At 49.0% G+C, this 19,632-nt stretch overlaps 1 protein-coding gene across 3 annotated transcripts in view; it reads right to left on the bottom strand.

The window, feature by feature from the left end:
- The window catches only part of MYT1L (myelin transcription factor 1 like), a 135,186-nt gene that overhangs the window by 50,639 nt on the left and 64,915 nt on the right, over window positions 1-19,632 (bottom strand). For all 3 annotated transcript variants that reach the window (XM_019942539.2, XM_019942540.2, XM_019942541.2), the window contains exons 12-14: window positions 17,931-18,167; window positions 16,036-16,157; window positions 15,095-15,163 (exon numbers count right to left, since the gene is read on the bottom strand). In XM_019942539.2, the coding sequence (XP_019798098.2) occupies window positions 15,095-15,163; window positions 16,036-16,157; window positions 17,931-18,167 (428 nt within the window). The remainder of the gene's footprint in view (window positions 1-15,094; window positions 15,164-16,035; window positions 16,158-17,930; window positions 18,168-19,632) is intronic.

The raw sequence follows: 19,632 nt of genomic DNA, 5'->3' as shown, positions 1-19,632 counted from the left end.
TTGATCTTGGTTGTTGGAGTTTCAAACATAAGAGGCTGCGTTTCATTCATTTGTTGCTGGAATTGGGTCAGACCTTGGGGGTTGATTATCTTTGTCTTTCTTCCCCTGACCTCCCTCACCCCCAACCCAGCTGGTCTCACGTCTGCGGAGGCACCTTGGCCTGGCCCACCAGGCCCCCATGGGCCGCTCCTGCTTTCCTGTTTCCTCTCAGGCCTCAGTCCTTCATGAAGAAACTCTTCTCTGGGAGCCGGCGCTGTCCTGAGACCTCTGCAGACAGAAGCCCGTCTCGTCCTTACCGTGAACCATCAGGTGGCTGTCCGCATTGCCCGGCTCTGGACGTAGACGGGAGAGGGCGGCCGGACTGGGCCCTGGAGCCAGGAGGCCGGCTGGGGGTCCTCACCGCTAAGCCCTGGCCCTGCTCCTGAGTCCCCGGAAGGGTGCCCGGGACCACCCAGAGGTGGGAGGAGGTCACCTCTTGACGCTTACTGCCCTTCCTAGGTCGCACTTGTGCAAACCCGAAGGTGTGAGAATGTCTCCTGGTATCTGAGGGGCCTTTATCAGTGCAACTCGAATGTCCCGCCTGGACTTTTAAAAGGGTTTTTACAAAGAAAGCAGTTAATCGACAGACCTCAAATACTCACAATGAAGCAATAAACAGGATTTTAAATTACTTCCACTTAACTTAAAAACTGGCTCCATTTGATAGCCCCGAGGAACTTAAAGCCAGAGACAGGCAAGTACACGGCGTACACGGCGACCCCAAGTACACGGCGACAGCGTGACCGAGTCACTGCGGGATGATTCCGGCAGGAAGGTGTGGCTCAGACCTCCCTTTGGAAAGAGGCCAGAAGTAGCAACAATGATTGGAGTCCACTTCACTTCACCAGGAACGTGTCCAGTGCCGAGCGTGACCCAGGCCCCGGGCCAGGTGCTGCGCGTGCCCCCAGCCCAGCCCTTCTGAGCCCACCTGCCCGTGGCCCCCAGGGAGCCCTGACCCCATGCGGCGAGAGGGCTAATCTGAAAACACAGCCCATTCCACTTTAAAACAAACAAACCTAAACGGAAAGTCCAACGAATAGGTACACATCCCTTGGGAGTCAAAAACTTTGGAGAAGAGAGCACACGCAAAGTTAGATGGCCGAAAAACGTACGAGCTGAAAGTCTCGGAAAGGACACATCTCTTCAATCTAACACACGTCACAGGTGCTGGAGAGAGACCGCCAGGGACGGCCAGAGATGGCACAGGGGGTGGGGTCTATGGGGGGGCTTTGCAGGAAGAGAGAAGCTACAGTCAGGAGGGAGGGGGTGGGGGGGACCACGGGAGGCGCCCCGATTCCCCCGGCGAGAGGAGAAGCATCTCACTGCCTTCCACAAGCAGCCATGTCTTGAAAACAGGTAAAACTCACTTTCTTTTTTTAGACAAGTTTTAAACGTGGGGTGGGTAGACGTGGAACGATGCAAGCTGTCCCTTCCCATAAATCTTAGGTCCCCAGCTGTAAAGGGGTTGTCTGTGACCCTCCGCGCTGCAGACTAAGTGGCCTGGCGGTCGGGAGAGAGAAGTGCTTCTTCTTCCCCTTTTCAGAGTTGTGCTCAGGCCCTCCAGCTCCACTGACCTGTGGCAGTGCTGGCCGGGCCTGGCTTTCATCCTCCGCACCCACCCCTGCCCCCCGCCCAGCAAGGATGCTGCGAGTCTGCGCAGGGCTCAGGGCACAGCTGACGGGCAGCTTGGCCTCCCACTGGACGGTGATTCTGTTTCCTCCCCGGCTTCCCATCCAGCGACCAAGAAGGTATGTCTTTCCTCCATTACTCACTCGGAAATCACCGTCCTGGTGCAGGAGACGCCGCGTGCGTCCGGCAGAACGCGTCCAGGGCCGCACCATGCATGCGCCACCAGGCTTTCACCTCCACACGGCCCTGTCACTGATGCCGCCCACGTGCAGCTCTGTCGTCTGTACAGAGGTGACGTCATAGAGTCACCACTCCTCTATGAGTCTCCTCATAGAGCTCGCCCGCCACCACTGCCTCCTTTGCACCCAGGGCAACAGTGTTTCCGAATTCACCGGAACCTTCCAGGTCATCTGGCCGAATCCCCTCCCTCCACAGTGGAGGCCTGGGGCTCAGAGACGTGGCCGCATCTGCCCAAGGTCACCTGGCTGACCTGTCTGCAGACCCCACTGCTTTCCCTCCGCAGTTCTCCCTGCAGAATTCCTGGGCTCTTTACCAGGCTGTGTTGTACAAGTCATCTTGTTCTGATTTGTTGACTGATTTACTCAACGGCTTGGGGTCCCAGCGCAGTGCAAAGTGCTGTTGAGAAGGAGCTGGACGCTGAAGGCCCGAGGGGTGCCCTCAGGAACCTCTGCTCTGTGTCCGGTCCAGGTGACCACACAGCCACAGCGTAAGATGGGACATGATGTCTGCAGAAAGAAGCCAGGGCGCTGGCATCGTGGCTGTGGGATCTAAGCCCAGGTGAGGGGATTAGCCAGCTCAGCGAAGGGCTGACCTGGCTCCATGGCTGGGCTCCTGTAGACGGTGGATTTGGATCAAGAGGAGGGTCAAGGAAGGTCACCTCAAGGGGATGTGTCTGCTTTGCAAAGGGCCAAGGGGGGAGGGCACCAGAAAGTTCTTGCACCATGAAGTATGCATACATTGTAGACAGTTACTTGAAGAGTTAAGAAATACGCATCGCAGGATCTCTCAAGCCATCTTTAAGCCTCAAGGTGACACAGTCTCTGCAAATCTACGCTCAAGGTGAAACCAAAGCTAGTCTCCCATGAAAGTACATCCAGCTTCACCGTCCTCCCTCCCTGCCCGACGCAGAGCTGGGGGTCACCCGCCTTAAGTGTGGATGTGATCCTCACGGCCAGAGTGGAAGCAGCACCATTTGATAATCAGATCATAGCCGGAAACAGCTGCTCCGAAAGGCCCTCGTTTTCACACTTCCCCAACATTTTCCCAGTGCGTCCTTTCAGCCTCAGCCTGACTTATGCAAGGAGCCCGGCAAGAAGAGTGAGCGTCGGGGAAAGTGGGCAGGTGAGGCCCTACCCCGATGGATGGAGGTCCTGTCGCTGTGACAATGTGTTAAGGAAAAAACGCCTCACCACAGTCACATTTAAATGGTCCCCAGTGGTTACACTATCTTCACAAGTCAGATATTCTATTTCCTTTTTGAAACGTCGTCCCGTCCAAGCACAGCCCATGGTGCGATCTGTGGGCTGGCTGCCACGGTCAGTGAGCGGGAAATCCTAGGTGCTGCCCCATTCTGCTGGGAGGAAAGGGGCCTGCCAGATGTCGGAGGGAACGTATTTGTGACGGACTTGGAAGTTTTGTGATCATTTCCGTTTCCAGGAAGTGATCAGGTTACCCCGGGGCTCCTCCCACTGGAGACCCGGAGGCTGGGCTGTGGCCTCGGTCCCTGTCTTCTCCGCCAACACGCACTCCCAGTGATTCATTCTGCTATTCGAGCAGCTTTCATCGCCGTGTGTATGTTGGCGACCTCCACCTCCACATTCCAGCCCCCGTCTCTCGCGAACTCTGCGGGTGCTCACACGACCCTCTCCTGACCGCCTAGGACATTCGACCCTCCACAGCCTGGCCCACTCCCCCCCCACCAACCCCCGACTCCCCCGCAGGCTCCTCCTGTTTTCGGAAACTGCAGGTGCTGGGGGCACCTTTGGGTGGCGCGGATGCTCTCACACTCACGCCACATCGCGTTCCTCGGGCAGAGCCCCCAGGTTCTGACCGCTCCTGCAGCTGCTGTGCTCCTGACCTCGCCTGTGGGATCATCTCCAACCCGGAGGGTCGCCATGGCCTCCCAATGGGCCTTCCTGACCTCCTCTTGGCAGGAACTGGAGCGATGAGTGGAAGACGTCAGGTGATGTCTCTGCTGTGCCAAAACCCAGCCCCCTCAGAGTGGAGATCAGAGTCCTGCCAGGTCCTGCAGGCCTGATGGGATCTGATCCCTGACGCTCTGCTTCACGTTCTGGAACCTTCCCCTGGCTGTCCCTCCTCGGACCCCCAGGCGTCCCTGCCAGCATGCGGGGGCCGTGTTCCTGCTGTTTCCCCACACACGGGGTTTTACACGCGGACCCCAGGAAGAACACACGCCCTTAGCCTGTGGTCCTTGTTTCAGGCTCAGCTGTGGGAGCTGTCGGGTCTGTAAAGTGAGCTGTATACGCGCAGAGCTCGTCACCTCACTTCACAGGGTACCGTCCCGTCCCGTCTGTGGTCCACCTGAGATCCTAACTGGGCGGAGACGCCCTTGTCGGCTCGCGGGGCCGAGGCCCCGGGGGACCGTGCACGCGCCAGCCGCCCGCGTTCCCGGGGCTTGGGTCTGTGTCTGCTTGTCGTTCCAGGCCAAGAGGGAAGCTACAGAAACATCCCCTCCCACCCCAGGAATATTATGCAGCTATTAAAGATTCCATAACCTACACAGTACACAAAGAAGCAAGCTTCAAGATCCTCGAGGGATATGATTAATAATATAATTAATAATAATTAATTAATATTTATCAGAGAGATGAGATTATACATAATTTTTCTTCCCCCACTTTCTCAAGTTTTGGAGCGTATAGTAGCTTTGTTTCCAAAAATGTCATTTAAAAATGCCCTGGTCTTGTCAAAATCACACTCTCCCCCTCTGCGCCAAGAGCCCCCTTACACGTGCCAGTGACGGGCGATTGCACATCACAGTGCAATTCACCTCAACAGAGGGCAGGCGCGTAGAAAGGCACCGCCACTACCTGACCACAGGAGGACAAGAGCGGAGGGGATGCGAAGCCGCCATCCACGCGCCCGTGGCGGGGGCGTGGAGCAGGGAGGTGCGTGGCCCTGTCCCGCCAAGGCCAAAACGGAGCTGCTCTCTGTGGCCCTGGGGTTGAAAGCGAGCTAAAAGAAGCCACCAATTTGAGCCCCGGACTGTGCGCCGTACGCTGTGGTGGCTTCGTCAGGATCCGGCCGCTAACGCTACCTGGGATGGGGAGGGCCTGAAGGTCACTTCCGTGGGGCGGCGTTCCCCACAGGTAGAGGATAATTAAGGGCAGAAGCCAGCCTGAAAGAGAAGTATTCCAGCTCCTAGTGGAGAGCAGGCTTCTAACAACCTCGTTGCCCCAAGTATTAATAACGCATATGCTAATTATAAGCCAGGATTACTTAGTCCCTAGGGGGCTAAGCAGCTCTCTTTGGTGACACCTGCTTAACTAGACTGGAATCTCTGTACAAGTTGGAAAGTAATAAAGTCAAACATATTTTTAAAATAACATAACAGAGGCTCTCCACTACCTTGTATTGAATACTGCCCGAATGGTCCGAAACAATGAGGTTTTGGTGTAACATGCAAATATTCTATTCTGAAAACACACTGTGAAGCTTATATAATATTTAGTTTTAATCTGTCTATAAATGGCATTAAATTAAAAAGAGGACCGCATGTAAATATACAAGGGCTAACCTCTCCATCAATGGCTTAATAATATAACAAAAATGTTGAGGACACAGACGCTAAACAAATCATAAACTTTTCAGTTGTAGGACTAAGATATTCCTGAATGTGTATTAAAATGTAGTAAGACTACATATGACGAACAGTGTCCGTGAAGTCTAAGGTTCCATGTGGCACCGTCCACTAAGGATGTCCGCTTGACAGTGTGGCTACTTAAATCTGAGTTCAGAAACGAAGTGCAATTAGAAATGCACTCCTCAGCCCCAGGGGCCTCGCGCGCTCCGCGGCCACGTGGGGCTGAGGCTGTCCTCCGGGCATCCCCATCCCCCCACAGAGTGCTGCTGGACAGTCGTGTACGTTAGAAACTCATTTTGTAAAGCCAGATCACATTTTCATTTTGATTATTAAGAAAGTATTTGCACTTAAGTTTTTGTTTCCTTAAAAAGGTCAGGTGAGAGTGGGAGTTCTCGTCTCTCTCTACTATCCCAATATTCTCCAATTCTCTTTGAAGGTAGCAGGATTATTGTGGACAGAGAACAGGATTAAGCACACGGACCACCTGTAGACAGCTAAGCAGAATCCACAGGTGTCTAGAACACGTCTCTCTTTGTACAAATGCAAAAAAGAGAGAATGGAATAGAAGGGCTGTGATTTTCCTTGAATTGTGGCTCCTGGAAGATCAGGGATCACGTTTAGGGACAAGTACACAGGTACGTCACATACACAGACGGGTCAAACGCGCAGACAGGTGGGATCACTCCCTGCAAGCATCCAGGCTCCCCGGCCGGCCTCGGCCCATCAAACGCCCCCTTCACCCGCTCAGAGCCGGTCTTTCCAATCGAGAAAGAAACCCAGAGAGGATGGTTCTCTTTCCTGAAATCGCTAGCAAAAAATGCCCTCCGAAATCCTCGCTGGTAACTTCCCAACGGGAACGTCTACTTTATTTCCAGATTCGCTCATTTTGCTCGAGGAAACTATAAATTAGTGAAGTGTTTACGGGAATAAAACCTCAAATTTACAATTAAAGGCCAACGTAACTTGCTCCTGGCTGGTCAGACCCTCATTTCCTTCCCAGAAGCAGCTTCTCCGGTAGCTCAGGGCTGGGGTGGTGACCAGCCGCTGAGCTTGAAGGAAGACCGTTTGTCAGAACTGCCCCAGAGGAGCCCAGAATGAAGTGAAAACGGGACCAGATTCCCAATAATCGGGAGAGGCCAAATTTAACTGGATGTAATGCATGGAGAGGACTCAGCCAATCCAACACGTTTTATGAAGGGCCAGGTGTCTGGCTTTGAATCCTGGCCTGACAACACAGGCAGCAAAATCCATGTATTCACATAAGTGTGTGTTTACACATTGACACGCAGCATATCTAAATACATATGTACATACATTTAAAGTACCTTTAAAATGGCATATTTAAAATCGTCAGGAAAACATTTTTTCCTTCTGTTCACGTGCAGCAAATATGCTGTATGGTTTAGATTCTCAACTGTATAAAGAAAGGAATTCTGCAGTTAAACAATAAACTAATTCAAAGAGTCATTTTCAAATAGTTTGTAGTAGGTGGATTATTTTAGTTTGGATTAGATGACAAATTGGGTTCTCTTTATTTAGAAATAGTATCATTCAGTACTGTCTGGTATCTATTAAAATTTCACCATTTCAAAACGGAGGAATGGAATGCTAAGAAATATTTTGTAAGGAAGGCCTTTTTTGTGGCCTTGTTCTGGATTTAAAACCTTCCCCAAGTTTTTCACAGTAAAAAACATGAAAATCTCAGGGCCAGCTTTAAGTTAGAAATCCAGCCCCATCCCCGGGAGGGCTTCCTCTCAGGTCAGACACAGTGGCCACTGCCAGCTGGTCTTTAAATGGCCAGTGTATGGACTGTTCAGGTGACAGGACAGATTGGTTTAGCCCAGAAGACAGCAAGTAAGGCAGGTTGAAGGTGAAATGAAACACGGATGCCAGCTGAATCCACACTTGAGGTAACAAAAAAGGACGCTGCCCCTCCAGGGCCGGGGAGCAGGGGTTGCCGCAGTGAAAGCCCTGGACCAGGAGCCCCAGGAGGATGGTTCAGACCGACAGAGCTTTCACACAAGACTTCAGTTAGTTTGTGACTTGGCTGATCGGGGATCTGGTCCACATTCATCGTGTTTCATTTAGTTTCAATGAAAATGGGTGACGAGGCACCAACGAACGACTTAAAAATTCAGTTTCTACGAGCCGACGAAGCCCAGATTTTCCGGCAGCCTTTCGGCCCACCCAGCAAATCCCTCATTTCGAGGAGAGAAGGGATCCCTGAGAGCGCAGGGGCCAAGTCAAGGCGCCTTCCCGTGGGGCGGTGCTCAGTACGACAGACCGCCTGCAATGAGCCTTGCTTCGGCCTGGACGGCTGACCCCCCTCTGCTTCCACCCCCAACCGGGCTGAGCGGCGCTCGGGGCTCCAGTCCCCTGCCCGGACCATGCTCCCCGCAGCCGGCTCTGCCCGGCCCCTCGCTGGCCCCTCCGCGGCCCCGACAGCACGGCCTCCTCCCGGCCTCAGTGTGTCCGTCTGCTGCCCGCGCCTGGACCAGCTGAGCTCAGGCACTGGCCCACGACCTCTGCTCCCCAGCCCCCCCCCAACCCCGACGGTCGCCTCCCAGGATGCCCTGCACGGGACTGGCCATGGTGTCTTGAGGGCAGAAATGGTGTCTTATCTCTGGGTGCGGATTACAAGTTTTTAAAACGAAAGAATGAAACAGCTCTGTCTATGGTTTTCCGGGAGATGCCCTCTCCCGGTTTTTGCTTCCGACTCGAGGCTCAGGGACTTTGCAGAACATCCCTCTTTACTGAGGGGATGTGAGCACAGAGGGGCGGAAATGATTCCCGGGGCAGCAGAATGCCGCCCACACGCTGATGGCGACAACCAGATGTGAGAACACCTGTGCTGGCCCGCAGATGAACACGTGCACACCTGCATACACTCACACATACGTGCACACACGCACACACATACACACAGGCACTGCAGAAACATGGCAGGGAGAGCCCAGCACACAGGCACCCCTTTCTGCAATCATCGCCCACCCCCAGGGTTCCAACGGATGTAACTGCCGCAGTGTCTTTCTTCTCTTATTTTTCTTTCTAAATTAAAGGACTTGCTGTAAAGTCCTCCAAAGCCAGAGGCTCAGAAGATTTTGGAGTGAATTAAAGTTCTCCTTATTTCAGGGAGGTCACAGAAGTCATTAAGTAAACGTTAAACTAACGCTTACATTTTCCTCCTTTGAATTCTGCTTAATGTTGTCACAAAACCCAGCAGTTTAACACGAGCTGTGGGACTTGCGTGTGTTGCCGTGGTGACGGTGACGATAACTGGACGTCTACAGTGAGCCGGGTACCAGGATTCTCCCATTTCGCAGATGAGGACTTGACGCCCCTGACGGGAGAGGCCGGTTTCTGTGTTTTGTTTTGCACAAAGAGTTTATTGGTACAAAGCTGTGTCTTGATTAGTCAGCTTCCCTCCTACACCTGTGCCTTTCTTTGACGACTGAAGTCTGGTTTTTCCCTCTGCAGACTTCCTCATAACCTGCACCCAAACCTGGAAGATGTGGAGAATAAACAAGCCAAAGACAAACACACCTGGACTGCATGCAAATACTGCCAGAGAACTCTGCAGATGCTTTCGTAAAGCACAGGGCCCTTTATAAAATAAATTAAATATCAACGTTTTTCTGTGTTTTTTGCTTTGTTTTGTTTTTCGTTGATTTGCATGTGAAAATGGTTAAAGGTGATTAAAACATAACCCCAAACTCAAACCCCTGGAACTCTCCCTTAATAACCTGGGTCTAGGGACTTCCCTGGTGGCGCAGTGGTTAAGACTCCATGCTCCCAATGCAGGGGGTCCGGGTTTGATCCCTGGTCAGGGAACTAGATCCCATGTGCCACAACTAAGAGTTCACACGCCACAACTAAGGAGCCCGCAAGCCGCAGTGAAGGAGCCCTGGAGTCGCAACTAAGGAGCATGCCTGTGGCAACTAAGACCCAGCACGACCAAATAAATAAATAAATACATATTAAAAGAAGGGATTTAAATAATGTGAGTCTAATGTCGGCTGTTAGAAAGAGAAGTAGCAGGAAGGGAGATTCCTGGCGGATCCAGTCACAACAGCAAACTACCCAATGACACTTGGCAGCTGGGCCAGCATCCAGGGAGGGGGCCCTATGACGCTACATGGCTAAGTCCGCCTGTTCCAGAAACAGAGAGAAGAGCCCAGGCGTTCCCCCAGAACCCTCCCTTAATAAGAAACTCAGTGAACCCAGGCCTGAGCCACACTGCATTGCTTTATTTACTATATGTTTGTGTGTTCATTCGTGGGAGTGGGAGTGTGTGTGAGTGTGAGAGCTTGTGCGTGTGTGTTCATGAGTGTGAGTGCGCGTGCATGTGTGAGAGTGTATGTGAGTGTGAGAATGTACACACGTGTAAGAGTGTGTCAGCATGTGTGTGAGTGGGTGTGTATGTGATTGTGTGTGCGTGAGTGTGTGTCCGTGTGAGAGTGTGTCAGTGTGCCTGTGTTTGTGCGAGCATGTGTGTATTTGTGTGTGTGAGTGCGTGAGCATGTGTGTGTGCACTGTGTGTGTGTGTGTCTGTGGGTGAGTGTGTGTGTGTGTGTGTGTGTGTGTGTAACTGGAGTCATCCTCAAACATCCTTATTGTAGAAGTTTTCCTATATTGTGCTCCCCTGAATTTCCTATATGGGACTTATTTTAAATTGACCTTACTTATGGTTAAATAAAAATCTATCTGCCGCAAGCTGTATTTCTTAGAGTATTTTTAGAAAAATGCTGCAGCACAAACTTTATCAACATTTTACAGATGTTGAAATAGAAATTGTGGGACGAGGTTCTTCCTGGGGATGACAAAACCCCTGTGAACAGTTTTCCACGACTGCTGGTCACGTCCCACCTGGAAGTTTATCTTCACAGGACCCAATCCCCTGTTTAGTCCCCCGTGTGGGTTATGAGAAAACACTGCATGAGACCTAAAGCTAAAAGCTTCAGAGAAAGAAACTCAGAATTTGTATTTTTATGTAGTTAAGTATAAACCTTTAATTCTCCATCGAAAACCAACACCCCTAAAGGGATACTAATTTTGAAACGGTAGCATGAAGTGTGGAAAAGGCGCTTGGGCCAAGTTTGGTGACGGCCACTTACTGACTGAGCTGCCCAACTGCCCGGACTCAGTTTCCACATCTGAGAGGTGGGTCCAAGCCCCCCACCTTCCCAAGGGCCAGGCGCGCAGAGAAGGCCCCGAGCCTCGTCTAAATCTCAGGCGTGCGTTGCTCACCGGGTCCCAGCAGGTCGTGTCTATGGTGTCACATGAGCCCCAGATGCCCGAGGCTGGCGCCCTCCTCCCCCACAGACACTCACACGTATGCACCAGGTGTGCTCAGGTGGCCCTGCTGCTGCAGAAGAAAATGATTTTCTAACTGAAAGGAGGGCATCTGAGGGGCACTCCTTGAAGTGAAAGATCACGTATCACACGCCTCCCCCAACGTGAGGGCCAGAACCTCAGCGTAACTTCTACTGTAAGGAGTTAACTGTACAGAGAGGTCCACACATCCTTCCACGCAGAGACATGTCCTCTGTGAAGGCCACAGTCCTCAGTCCACGGCAGTTGTAATTCACAAAGTCCCCTGGATTTACTACTGTGAACCGGGAAGGCGGAAGATGATAGAAATGAGAATTAGTCCTCAGAACCTGGTATGCACTGAAAGTGGGTGAACTTCCTGCACCCGAAAGAGTGGAAGCTGTGGGCGGAGCGAGGCTCTATTAGACCCTGGTAAATAATCCTCCCGACGCCGGCACGACGTGCATCGCTGAAGAAATAAGCCCTCGGAAATTCTAGAAATAAGGAGCCCTCAGAGAAAAGTCATGTCTTGGCCTAAGTTCAAAATTTTAATTCTTTTATTTAAATATAGGTAACCAGGTTTTAAACAAGGTTTTTTTTTTTTTTTTTGAGTATGTGGTTAAAATTCCTCTATGTCTAATGTGAAAATACCTGGGAGACATGCCTTGGAAAGACAGAACACACAAGAACGATTTAAATGTCAGAGAACCCAAAGGAGGACCCCACCCACCCCACGAGGATTAAATCAAAGTTCAAAGGTGAAGAAGTAAAGAGAAGCAGGGACGGACAATTCCTTCTCCTGCAAGGGCCCTCATTAACCACAGGGATTCTGGTTCTATGACAAAGACAGGAATAACAAGGGAGAATCTAAATGTGGCCAACTGAGCATGAATGGAAGCCAATTTGGGGGCCTGTTTTTAGAGCTAATTGCCTCTGATTTAAGTCAGTTTTTAACCGGTTTAAACCGGTCATGGAGGTGGCTAAAACACCTACATCACGCCCGTGTCTGTGCTGATCTCGCATCTGGAAGTAGGAAAAAGGATTTCTGGCTGGGAGGGTGTGGTTTCTTAAAAAAAATATAGGCTGAGGATGATGTGATGTGATTTGCAAGTTCTTTCAGGTTGCTACTTCCAGGGGATCTTAGCCAAGGAAACTTTTAGAGAAGAAACTTCCCTCTTGTTGGGCAGAGTCCTCACCAAAAAAATCACATTCATTTGGACAATTTCATTCTTTTGTTTTCTTCCTGGCCTGGGGTCTCAGTGAACGTCACAGTCAGGAGTCCTCTGGGGGGGTGGCTGTTCATGGGCGTCTGTGTAGCAGAGACCTCAGCCTGAGAGTCTCTGCTAGTCTCGGGGCCCTGGGTCGCGGTCATCTCGGGTCCCCTCGCCTGCCTCTGGGGCTCCCTCCGCCAGTGCTGTCACCTGCCTCTGACCCAGCCACCAACCTGTTTTCTACGCCAGACGGACCAGGGACAAGAAAGCAATAGTTGCAGAGACTGAATGATATTCACGAACACATTACATTTTAATACAGGTTCAGTTTACATATTGTACATAATTCGACAACACGATCGGCTTCTTTTTAAGACTATCCCACATGTGCTGTTCTAGATGAGAATGGAGCAAGGTCTTATCTCAGGAAGTTTAAGAGGATGGAGGACCCAAGACCCAGAGTGTATCTGGCAAAACTCGTGTGTCTGAGATCAAGAATGTCCTGTTAACGGCCAACTAACAAAATTCAACCTCAGAAGTGACAAGGGGAACATTCCCAGGAGGTTCTATTTCTTAGCTGATGCAGAAGCGAGAAACATTTTTGAGGCAATTGGGACCCACTTCCTAAGGTGTCTCTATGAAGAAGTGGAGATCACTGCATCACACAAGGACTCTCAATCAGGCAAGAGGCTGTGCAGCGGAAATTGACCAAAGCTTTTAAAATACATATGTAAAGAATAAGCTATTGAGAAGAGCACATGCATGAATTATTCGAGAGAAAGCAGTTGCAAATCCTAAAGGGATTCATCTCTGCTCCTGCGCACAGGAAAGGCTTTGTGACTCGCATGAAAAAGCCATGGATGGAGGGCTGTCATCAGTTAAAAGATTAAAGGAAAAAAACCACATTAAAATATATGGTTCCCTCAGCTGAGAAAGACTTATCATCAAGTAAAAGATGGTCATTTAAACATCAGACTATTTATAGTAGACACGTAAGTGAAACCCCTAGTTTTGAAGATCCAGTCTTAAAAACAAATCATTTCAGAAAATTGGTCAAGTTTGGATTTTCCAGAAAAAGGGTCAATTGAAGTGGGATTCACTTGCTGCAAAGACAAGTTACAGGTGACTGTGGCCTTTAGATCAGCGTAAATCAGGAGAAGCCATCGCCCTCTGGAAGATACTCACCTCCCACCCCGGCCCCCAGGCGGAGGGAGGGAGGGAGGAGGGAACAGACAGCCCGACACCGCCCCGGAGGATGTGAAGAGAACGCGGACACCACTCTGAAGATGCAGATGGTGCGGACCATCACGCCATCTTCCAAGAAGACAGGACAGGAAGAAAGAGTCAGCAGCGGAGGAGAAGCAGGTCTGCCTGGGACTTCATATCAACACAACCTTCCAAGCCCAAAGTCAGAGGATGCAAAGCCATGAAAACCAGACCCATCAGAAGCCTACTCTGGTCTCTGGGGTCTGGAGACCACCAAGGAGAAGCCACACCAGATGCAAGTCGTCCACAGGCTGTTTCCCTGTTTACAGCAGGCCTGTTGGAACTGGAGATGGCAAAGCATTCCTCAGCAAGAGAGTCAAAGGGAAGTTGCCACGTTCTGATGTTAGCCAAGTTCCAAGTGCAGTTAACCACGTTTTGATCGTTAGGGGAATATGGTTTCAAGCCGTGGAAAAAGGAGGTCTTAACACAGCGGCCTGGGAGGTTCTTGCTAATTCTGTCCATTTGAGGTTCTAAAAGCTATTTGTCCGTCAGGCACCGCGAGGACGGCTACAGACTTTACAGCTGTTAAGTAAGAGGACGACCTCCTGGTGTTTACACGCCATGAAGAGAACTCCCAGGGTCTCGTGCCGGAAGGGCTAGTTCAGTAGGTCACTGAACATGAGCAGGTGATCTATGGCGCTAGGGCCCTGGGCAGGGATCCTGCAAAAAACGACACGGTGTGAAACAGAACCCGCACTCTGCGGATGCCCTGGTCCGTCTCGAGGGAGTGGGAGCACGGGGTGGGGTCCTTGGGAAAGGAATCCAACAGGGTCTGAAAACAGAATCTTCTCTGCGTTGGAAATAAAGCCATTTCCAAACAAAATGGAAGCTGAGCAATTTGACGTGATGATTTTTATAACAGGCCAGGTGATTAAAAACAATGATTTGGGAATCTCGATTCTCATTATGTTGCGGAATGTTCAAGTCTTGCCCTTCTTTCCTTATAGACACCTGAATATCCCTTCTAACTAGATGACCAAAGGTCTTAATCTGCTGTCAATGGCTTGGACTGACTTCTTCCAAAACCTGTCTAGTAACTGAATATGGATGTGTATATGTGCATATGCATGTGTGTGTGTGTGTGTGTGTGTGTGTGTGTGTGTGTGTGTATGTGTGTGTGTGTGTATACACACACACACACACATACACACACACACACACACACAGAAGAAAACCCTTAGTCTGGTGGTGTAAATGTAGCTGACCAGATTCATGATGAAAAGATAGAGACAATCACAGGCTCAGAGGAGCGAGAGGCCGTGCTGTCTGTGCACGGGTAAAAGCCTTAGTTACCTGAGTTATCACTGCCCTAAGGAGTCTCGATAGCTACAACCACAGTGTACTCTGAAGGAATTAGCTACGGTCATGGTGGGCTTTTGTCATTCGTGCTATTTAAATGTCCGTTTTTAAAGCGATCGTATTAACTACTGGCTTTTAAGAACTCAATTTTTGACTTTCTACATTACAATCAATCACTCCCTAAAAGTTTGAGTAACTGTAAAACTTCCCTTCCACGTGCATGCACATCTGGAGAGAAAATATCTATACTTTAGAAAATTCAAGATAGAAGAAGGATACGATATGGAAAAGCTGGAGGTAAATGAGAGGGAAAAGGCAGATGGATTGTCCAGAGAAGTGACTGACATCCTGAAGCCCAGTCATGTGTGCCGAACTGAGGCGCTGACGCACACAGGTGGCTTTTTAAAGACATTTGTTTCTTTTCAAACGACACGTCCTTTTTGTTACCACCAAGTGAATAGATTTTAGAAAGAGAAGGATTTTCGTTAAATCTTACTTGAGTTCTTGTGAGCTGGTGGCCAGCATACTTCGAATGCTTTTGTCAGCCAGCGGGCAGCCCGACAGACTGTAAGACAGGGCGGAAGAGTCAGGTGAGTAGCCCCGAGGCCCAGCTTACGTTCCCGAACAAACACAACATAAAACTGAAATTAAAAAGTTGGATGCAGAAAAGCGATGGGGCAAGTGCTGTATATTGAATTTTGTTGGTATAATTAACTAATTCATGTTTACATAGAAATTGAAGGAAACACGTCTTTCCAGAAACTTGAAAAAATAAGACTCAAATATTTGTGCCCTTTGGTCTCAATGTTTGTAAGTCATTTTCCAAATTTAGGTAGTTTGTTTCAAAATAAAAGACATTATACAACACGTCAATTAGCATGCTTTTGAGGGTCAACATATAGCACTTAAAGGGGTGACACAGAATTCAACGTTTGTACTTGGACAGCATTGTTGAGGTAAGCTGAAAACAATAAATTGAAAAGACAGAATCCACCATGAGAAAAATGAAGGCACACCTTCTATGTGAGGCGTAATTACCAGTCACATGACCACTCCCATCACACCTTGGTGTTGGACATCTGCCACCAAACAAAAACAAAACAGCCAAAATAGTGAGTATGTTTGAAAAAAAAGCTTGGAAAAGTTTCATTGTTTCCAGTTTAGCTGCAATGTCTGCACAGGGATTTAAGCGCCCTGAAGAAAAGCTGCAAAACGCACAGGATTACATGGAAATGGTGTCTCCAGAGCACAGAGCATCGCTCAGAACAAGCGCGTCCACGGCTGGCCTCTCGCTCCACCCGACTGGCAGTTGGGGACATTTGTACGCTGCGCATGTCGCATGCTCAAACGGCAAGGCATATACAGACCCGGTTTAGAGATAAGCCAAAGAAAGGGAAGGTTCAGAAGAGTGATAATTTCACCTCCTGTCATGCTTACGTTATCAAGTCCTTCTTGCTCTCCTTGCACTGGGGGTACTTGGGCTTGGGGCTCGGGATGGTCACCTCCCCCGGGTACCTTCTTTCTTCTAGAGCCTCCTGGAAGGGGTCCAAGTCTTCCGGCTGCGGGCAGAACACAGCTTCAGGGCCACACCCATGACGCTGGACACACAGACCAGAGGCTGCATCCCCCCAGGGGATGGCTGCCCCGCATTGCCCACCTGTCCCCACCCTACCCTCAAAGTCACGATGCACCCTCACCCTGAGCATGCAAACCCAACTTCGCTGAAAGAGTATCTCTCTCCTTGGGCGACTTTAATTTCTCATCACTTGCTCTAAATTCCGAAACTTAGGGTAACCTGTCAGTGGGCAAATTCAAATTCCTTATTCAAATTCCTGAAGCTGTACCGACAGGAGGGACAGATGAGCGGCCTGGCAGGCAGAGAGGCTGCGCGGTGGACCTTGCCCACCCGGGTTTAAGACCTACGGCACTTTATCCAACATCACGGGGCGGAGCTTAAGCATTTTTACCCAAAGATATTTTAGACTCTGGGGCTTCTAACAACCTCTGGTGAGTATCCTACACTACAGAAGTATTGTATGTGCTTTAAGTCCCAAGGCAAGGGAAGCCCAGTTTAGACTGACGCTGTGATTTCACAATACTCTTAGGCAACATTTTTTTTCTTTTTCTTTTTCTTTTTTTTTTTTTTAATAGAATGTACCTACTTTGGCTAACTGGGGCCTTTGCAGTAACCTCGAAGTTCCTACAGGTGGCGATGTTCAGCAAACGTGTTTCTGGAGTGCAAGGGTTTTCACTTGTGTCACACCTTATGATGGAAATACTGCTGTCCTTTTATGGGGGCTTAATTTTAATTAAAATAAATTCGAAGATTCAACTACCATGCCTTATTTGGTAGTAACGATTTAACACTGTAGGAGAAAAAAAATACTTTGGAATTTAGCTTGCCACTCAGATTCTATTCTCCTTTAAGATGCCTGGATACTTAAATCAGTTTGAAATAAGCGTAATAAGCTTTTGATGTAATGCCTTATAAACAGGCGCCTTCCCTGCCATTTCCTACAAATAGCTAATGTTTCCCTTTTCTCCACCTCCCTCCTGCTTCTGTAAAGACGCTACTGCTCGGATGGCGGTCTCCCTATTGTGTTCAAAAAGAATTTTCATTTTTCAGAGAATAAAGATGTCATAATTTTCAGAGTTGAACACTGGAGGAAAAGTCAGTCTAATAAAGAACATTTATTTTCATTTATTTTCTCAGCCTAAAGGATAGCTATTTTAATGATCTGAATTTGAAAATTGTAACTACCTCAAAAACATGTTCTTGACATAGGTGTTTTGGTAATATTATAGTCAACAAAGATTTAGGTGACGGTACTAAAATGGTTTGTTCTAGGCTGGGGTAGGTAGGCTCTTCTGCGTATTCTAGGTTTCTTAGAGAACAGACCCTGTCCTGCGCTTCGATGAGGCAGCTAATTAACCGCACAGAACTCATCATTTTCAGTATTTAAGAGTCTCATTATAATTCCCTCCCTGCAAGGAGAACCCTGCATTCTATCAATTTATCACCCAGAAAAAATGAACTAGTAAGCTGTTTACACATTTTCCTACAGAAATCGTCTGCAACAAAACACACTTGTTAGAAAATAAAATTCATCATTTAAAGGAGGCAATGGTTTGTTCCACTCTGATCAGTGTTAGTGCCAAATCTCTGCTGGGTCAACCGAAAATGTCTTCTAAGCCCTAGTCAGCTAAAGGTCATTTTTCAAGAGGAAAGACATTTTCTGTTAAGGCGTGTGCCAAGGGCATTTTCCCTCAGTCGTGCCAACTTTACATGCTGAGTGGACGGGGTAGGGGGACAGTCAGTGAAAAGGACATACAGTAATCTCTTTGGGCTCGTCCTCGTCTATCCTCCGGGGCTTCATTTTGGTGTAGTCCACGGGCAAGTCCCAGCAGTCTCCCTCGCTCAGCTGGAAACACCGGCTGTTCATCACCGCCTGCTGCTGGGGGGACATGGGCTCCAGGGGTGTCAGGATGGGGCAGCAGCCCTCTCGCGGCCGCTGCTTGTTCATGCTCAGGTCCAGGGTCCCGTTCTCATCCACCTCCATGTCAGGGTTCTGCGGGACAGGAGGACACAGGGACTGTGAGAATCCATCCCCCAGACCACAGCCCTGCCTTCCGCCAGTACGCAGTTCAAACTGGAAACTGCTCACTGCAGTCTCACGTGTATAAGAGCCCAAGGCGAGAGCACGTGGCCCCCCATATGCCTTGCTCCGCACGCGCGGCTGGGAAATTGGCTGCCAGAGGCACGCACGCATCCGCCTCTCTCTTATCTACTAATCACCCATCAGTCTCTCGCCCTCTTGTCTCTTATCGACTATCTATCATCTCTCTATCACTTACCTATCAGAGATCTATATGTTTTCTTCCTAATACATTTTTGCCTTTAGAAATAAGCCGGGCCAGAAGAAAAACAAGCGCCTAATTTCAATTCTATTCCAGTTCAAAGACCTCTTAAGAGCTCAGAACGTACGTGTGTGTACAGATTACACATAAATGCCTAGAAATGTATATATGCTTAAAATTCTCCTTTAGTTTCACTGAGGCTAATACTCCAAGACTTGGAGTGGAGGAAAACACAAGAATTTAGAAGAATGGAGGAGAGGAACTAGAATTTACTTTTTTTTTTTTCTTCCATTTTTTGGACAGATATTTATTGAGTCCTATCAGGCACAGGCTCTGGGTATATAGTAGGAAACCAAAGAAACAAAACAAAAATCCCCACATAAAATGTACTTTCTAATACAAAACCTATGGTGGAGAGAGACTTTCGCATTTTGAGCAGGGAGATGGGCAATCTCAGTTCAACACGGCACCGCTGCAGCGATCACGGGCTGACCTGCTCTACGGCTCAGCAAACCTGCAGTTTAGTCAACCAGCTTAGAAAAAACGAAGAGGTACAGGGTGTTTTTTTTTTTTTTAATTTTTTTTATTTTATGGTGCTTTAAACAGATCAAGAATTCCTCAGAGCCTGCCTCTCAGGAGGAGGGAGAGAAGGAAGGGCAGATGGAGGACAGAGAAGAAAAATCAAGATACCCCTGACGATCCTCCATTTTTTTTTTTTTTTTCCCCAGAGAGTTACACTCCCTTGAGCAATTTGATTTCAGAGCTGGCGTGAAACGTGCTGCCTACTCAGATGTCTAGCAGCTCTTTCCCCTGAATGTAATAGCTGAGGGGAGATGCTTGGAATGAAAACCCCATCCTTTGGGCTGTTACCTTGATAGATTATAGCATATTATTCTGCCTGAACTCTTCTTGTCAAAGTGCACTCCTGGTTTCCAGCTCTCATACTAACTTAGCCTTCATCGTGTTGGATTATAATTCTGTCTGTCTCAGTTTAAATTTAACAAAGAGAAAAAAACTGGAAGGGGTTACTGTCTTTTTTCCCCCTTAAACAGAATCTCCTCCATGCCAGCCTCGCATTTTAGCAGCCCTGATCTCCACGGAAACTGCATGCCCCGACACTCCTCCAAAATCTAGGAATAAAAATACTAATAGAGAAGAAAGCATTTGCAAAACATA

The sequence above is a fragment of the Tursiops truncatus genome, chromosome 14, assembly GCF_011762595.2.
Source record: "Tursiops truncatus isolate mTurTru1 chromosome 14, mTurTru1.mat.Y, whole genome shotgun sequence".
In the NCBI taxonomy this organism is placed as follows: domain Eukaryota; kingdom Metazoa; phylum Chordata; class Mammalia; order Artiodactyla; family Delphinidae; genus Tursiops; species Tursiops truncatus.
This window is presented reverse-complemented; position numbering and strand designations above follow the sequence as displayed.